Source organism: Neophocaena asiaeorientalis, unplaced genomic scaffold (assembly GCF_003031525.2).
Source record: "Neophocaena asiaeorientalis asiaeorientalis breed wild unplaced genomic scaffold, Neophocaena_asiaeorientalis_V1.1 scaffold1225, whole genome shotgun sequence".
Classification (NCBI taxonomy): Eukaryota; Metazoa; Chordata; class Mammalia; order Artiodactyla; family Phocoenidae; genus Neophocaena; species Neophocaena asiaeorientalis.
The window spans coordinates 6931-11829 of record NW_020171848.1 but is presented as its reverse complement, the minus strand read 5'-3'; the positions used below and the strand labels follow the sequence as shown (position 1 = coordinate 11829).

The window sequence follows — 4899 nt, the reverse complement described above, 5'->3', positions numbered from 1 at the left end:
GCTCTTCCTGCTGCTGCTCCTCCGCCACCACCTCCACCTCTTCCATCATGTCCTCCACAGGCAGCCAAAACACCTCCCCGATCCGCGCCACCTCTCCCTCCACAGGGCCGCGCATTGCTGCACTACCTCCCCGCTAAAGATGACGGCCTCCTCGCTCCACCCATCAGCTAGTGCCAGCACCCTACCCACCTCCCGCACCACACCTGGGGACCCGCGGGCCGCTGCTTCCGGAGGACCCTCTCCCACACCTAGAATGACCCCGGGTCCCCAGGCAGTGCCGCCTTCCCCGGGCCCCGCCTCACTGCCCATGTGGACCTGGCTCCGAGCTGGGGCAGCGGCGAAGGTGCGGCAGCTGGAAGCTCAGCACGTGGGCCGCACAGCACGCAGGTCTAGCGACTAGAATCACGCTTCGCCGCGGACTGAACCGTTCCCTGGAGCCTCTGCGGTGAAGACGGCTGAAAGACGTGCGCAGGAGCTTTGGACACCAGGCATGCGTGTCCAGGTGGCGAGAAGGAGCTCCAAGCCACGCCCAGGCTGCTCGGCCCCATCACGACCAATCAGAGTGAGGACAGTGGGCGTCACCCTCGGCTGCCTCGCCCCTCGCCCTGTGGAAACAGGCCGGTCTCCGGGATTGCCGGGTCTCGCAAAACGCCCCTTCCGCCCCCTGGACTTAGCAGCCCAGTTTCCACAAGGAGCTCGCCTCCAGGGAGGCCTCCGGCCTTGCGTCTGGGGTGCCCGGGTGCCCTGTGATACCTGTGTGGCCTATGCCAGTTGGAGCCAGGAGTTTCCGCTCCAAAATCAGAAAATCAGAATCCGGTTTGCCTCGGGACCTTTAACCACTGGGAACTCTCAGAAAATGTACAAGGAAATGCATGGTGGCCGAAGTTGCTGGATACTTTTCTTCCAGGGGACAGAGAGCCCGAAGCTCTGTGGCATGAGAGGGGAGTGTCCGGCAAACCCAGCTCTTTCCTAGACTTGAATTCCTTTGCTCAAGAGCAGAAAAGCCATGCAGTATAGAGCTCCGTCTGAGTGTCTGTCTGTGTCCCCTCTTTGTGTGTGCGTGTGTGTGTGTGTGTGAGTGTGTGTGAGCATGCGCGTTCTTGTTTCTGTATGTATGTGCTCCCTCCCTCGGTGGCCCACTCTCCTGGGATCCCCTCTGGATACTTAAACTCTCCGAGAAATTCTACCTTGCCTGGCACCAAAAGACCTCTCCTCGTCTGTGATTGGCACCCACGGGTTCTCGGAGTTTGTGTGACCACACGTTTGCATAGTGCCTTTCAAACGCTTGAGTGGCAGGCAAAAATTGCCTTTCTGCTAGCCAACATAAGGTGACAAGCGTCCCTCCGGGAACGGACATTGACACATGGCACAAGACGAAGTTGACTCGGCCATCCTGTGTTTTGAGAGACCGAGAGAGGGACGACACGCTTTGGTGGCTCACACACACCACACACGGGCAGGTACCTGTGCAGAGCTCTACACGTACGTGTTTCCAGGAGAAAGGATTTTGGTCAGCGCCCCCTTGTTTACTGCCCAGTTGTTTTCTGTCCCCCGCCTCCCCTCTGTGGATCTAGCCCACGTGCACATTTAGCTCCACGGGTTGTTCTTGGAACGATTGCCCTGCCTACGGGACAGTGTGGTTGAAAGTGGGCGCAGTGGGAGGCTGAGTCACGTGCACCTGTGTTCTGTTTCCTCCCGGTTGCCTTCGACAGGGTGACCGTGGGGAGCACGCAGGCTCAATTCCATTCCCCGGGCACCTGTCTGCGGCACCATACAGGGAGACAGGGTGCTAGGGACCCAGCCAACTTGGGACACGCTTTCGTCTTCCTGCAGCTCTCAGGTTGGGTCGTTTGTCCTAAAGATGGATCCAGCACTTGGGTGAAAAAATTAGGCTCTGAAGGTGAGGCTGAAAAGAGGAGGTGGGCTCCCTTCCCGTCTGCCCTACTGTTTACTGCTGAACACGCACAGAGCCCCCACTAACTGTCAACACAGAGGATGCCCTTAAACCTGAGACAGTCTAGCAATTTTGAGATAACTGCAGGTTTTCAAAGTAAAGTGTGTAGATAAAATGAATCAGAAGTAGGACTGTGAGGTTTGGCTCTGAATCATGTGAAGGAATACTATACATCTGGGGCTCCTTGGAGGGACAGAGGAATTCTTACCGGGGAAACAGCTCATGCAAGGAAGAAGATAAAGAGGGGTAATACACCAAGGGGGGAAGGGAGGGAGAGGGATAAATTGGGAGATTGGGATTGACATATACACACTACTATATAGAAAACAGAGGATAAGGACCTACTGTATGGCACAGGGAACTCCATTCAATGCTCTGTAATGACCTATATGGGAAAAGAATCTAAAAAAGAGGGGATACATATATATATATATATAAAACTGATACTCTTTGCTGTGCAGTAGAAACTAACACAACATTATAACTCTATTCCTATGAAAAATTAATTTAAAAATAGGTAATACAATGTGAGGCTTATTATGGAGAGCTACAGTTGTAATAGGATCAGTTATATGGATAGCAAAAGTGATGGTGCAGTGGACAGAGATGAAAGATCAGCAAAGAAAGACAGTTAAAACGATGAGGGTAGAAAGATAAGGAATTCCTGGAAGCTGGGGACCTTGTTCCAGTGCCTTGGGTAGAAGCTGACTAACTCCTGATGTCACCTGCTTGGTGCCATGTTCTTGGGGAACAAGAACTATCTATCAAGAACTATGTCTCATGGTGCTATCCACTCCTGGGCAATAGAGAGAGAACACCTCCATTTAAGGCATCAGTTAGGGTGGAGTTCTACTCAAAGGTAACCTTTACACTTTTTCATTTGAGACACAAATCCTGGGCTGGAACCCCTCCGGTTTGGGCAGCACTGTTAGTCAGGATGATAAAGATCAAAAGGCTCTCAACACTGGATCTGCGTCATAGCACCAGAAAACTGAAAAACAAACTAAGACCTAGGTAAGGAAAGAGTTTATTCAAAAAGATGATTGAATAGAAGAACACTTTGATTTCAGAATCTTCAAGTATTTCAAAATCAAGTAGAAAAAGTATTTTTTAAGAGGAAAGGATGAGCAAGGCCAGCAGAAACCTAGTGGGACAGAAGCAGAGGGGTGAGCAGGAGGTAAAATAGGGGTATTTTAATAGAAAATGTTTCCGCTGCCAGCTGATTCTCAGAATAAGCTGTTACGGAATATGTTCTGACCTTAGTATATTAGTGATTCCCGAAGTTGAGGGGCAGGTCAAAGTTTAGCATACTGTGAGGAGGAGAGAACGCTGATTAAAGTTTGGTCAAGCCAAGTCAGTAGATATGTAATGGACAATTGTAGGCCATCACATTACTAGAAAACGACCCACAAGGATATTAATAATTTCTAAAAAATCATTAAATATCAAGTATGTTCAAATTTCCATTTTTCTCAGAAATGGCAAACTAAAAATGTTTTCAGTTTCACTGAAATAAAATCCAAATAAGGTTTGAACTTTGCAATTGGTTCAAATGTTTTTAATTGTTTTCTAAAACAGTTTTCCCCTTCAATTCTTTATTTTTTTTCCAATTTATTATAAAACCAGATTGATTATCCCATATAGTCTCCTATAGTCTGAATTTTGCTTCTTGAATCTATCCATGCAGCCTTGAATCTATCCATGCAGTCTTGAATCTATCCTTGCAGATGCAACATATCCAACATGTTCCTCTACCCACAATATTTCCTAAAAAATCAATATAAAAATGTATTGAAAATGCTATGGCTTTTGTTTTATCGAGAGCACTTTAAAATTACCAGTTGTTCCTTTATTATTATGGACAAGCTTTCTGATTATTACTTTTTTGTGTGTTCACTAAATCATTTCATTTACCATGGCTTTATAATCCTCGTTAATATCCAGAAAGGATGCCCTTTGTTAGAATATTCTCTAAATTTCTGAATGTTAATTCTTCTAAACAAACTCTAAGAATCTAATTGAGTATGCAATATGGTAATATGTATATACATATTATATGTAAGTAAATATATAACATACATACACAGATGTATACATATATAAATATAAATACCTTAATACATATGTATGATAACCTTATATTTTTCATTCACATTATTTATATTATTTACATATTATTTAAGGTCATATAGAAGTCATATTAGAACATCCATCTCCAGTTGCTCAGGTCATTCTTCAAGTATTTCAAAGAATTTTACTGTTTTCTTCTTCAAAAAAGTCTTGCACATACCTGAGAAAAAAAGTTTTTAATCTGTATAACGAGGATAAGAAAAGCAGTTAATAGGACTGTGGCAATCATCAAATGAGATAGTTAAATTCATAAGTAAATGAAGCACTTTCTATAGTAGCCAGCACAAAAGATTTATTAGATATTTTTATTTGACCTGTTAGTCTGCAGTATTTATTTCCAGAAAGGAAGTGGCCCTGTTTCTAATTCATTACCGTTTGTATTGTCATGCATTTTTTGCATGCTATCTTTAGAGGTTATGTCTGTAAACAGTATTGACACACAACCTTTGTCATCTGAGTAATAGCATTTATTTATATTTATCATCAGTATAGTAGCTGTTTTAGCAAAATTTCAGCTATCCCCTAGAATTGACTAGAAATTACGTCTGGGGTTTCTACTTCTTGAATAATTATTGGTAAACTGTCTTCTGTTAAATCATTTGTTATCCACCAAAGATTTCTAATAATTATTTTTCATACGTTTTTGTTAATAATTATTCTTCACTCCAATCGTGTGTGTGTTCTGTCATGTCTTCCTATGCTCTTTTAGGCTTGTTATTAGTGAAAATATACAATGATTATTTACTTTATACAAAATATGCAAAGGAACTTAATTGAAAACAAACAGTTTCGGGGCTTGCCTGGTGGCGCAGTGG

General features: G+C 44.4%; 1 protein-coding gene across 1 annotated transcript in view; it reads right to left on the bottom strand.

Moving 5' to 3' along the window:
• Window positions 1-309, bottom strand: part of LOC112397511 (testis-specific Y-encoded protein 1-like) — a 2617-nt gene extending 2308 nt beyond the window's left edge. The window contains 2 exon segments of the mRNA XM_024741737.1: window positions 3-105; window positions 108-309. Coding sequence (XP_024597505.1) covers window positions 3-105; window positions 108-309 — 305 coding nt within the window.
• Between the last annotated feature and the right edge of the window lie 4590 nt (window positions 310-4899).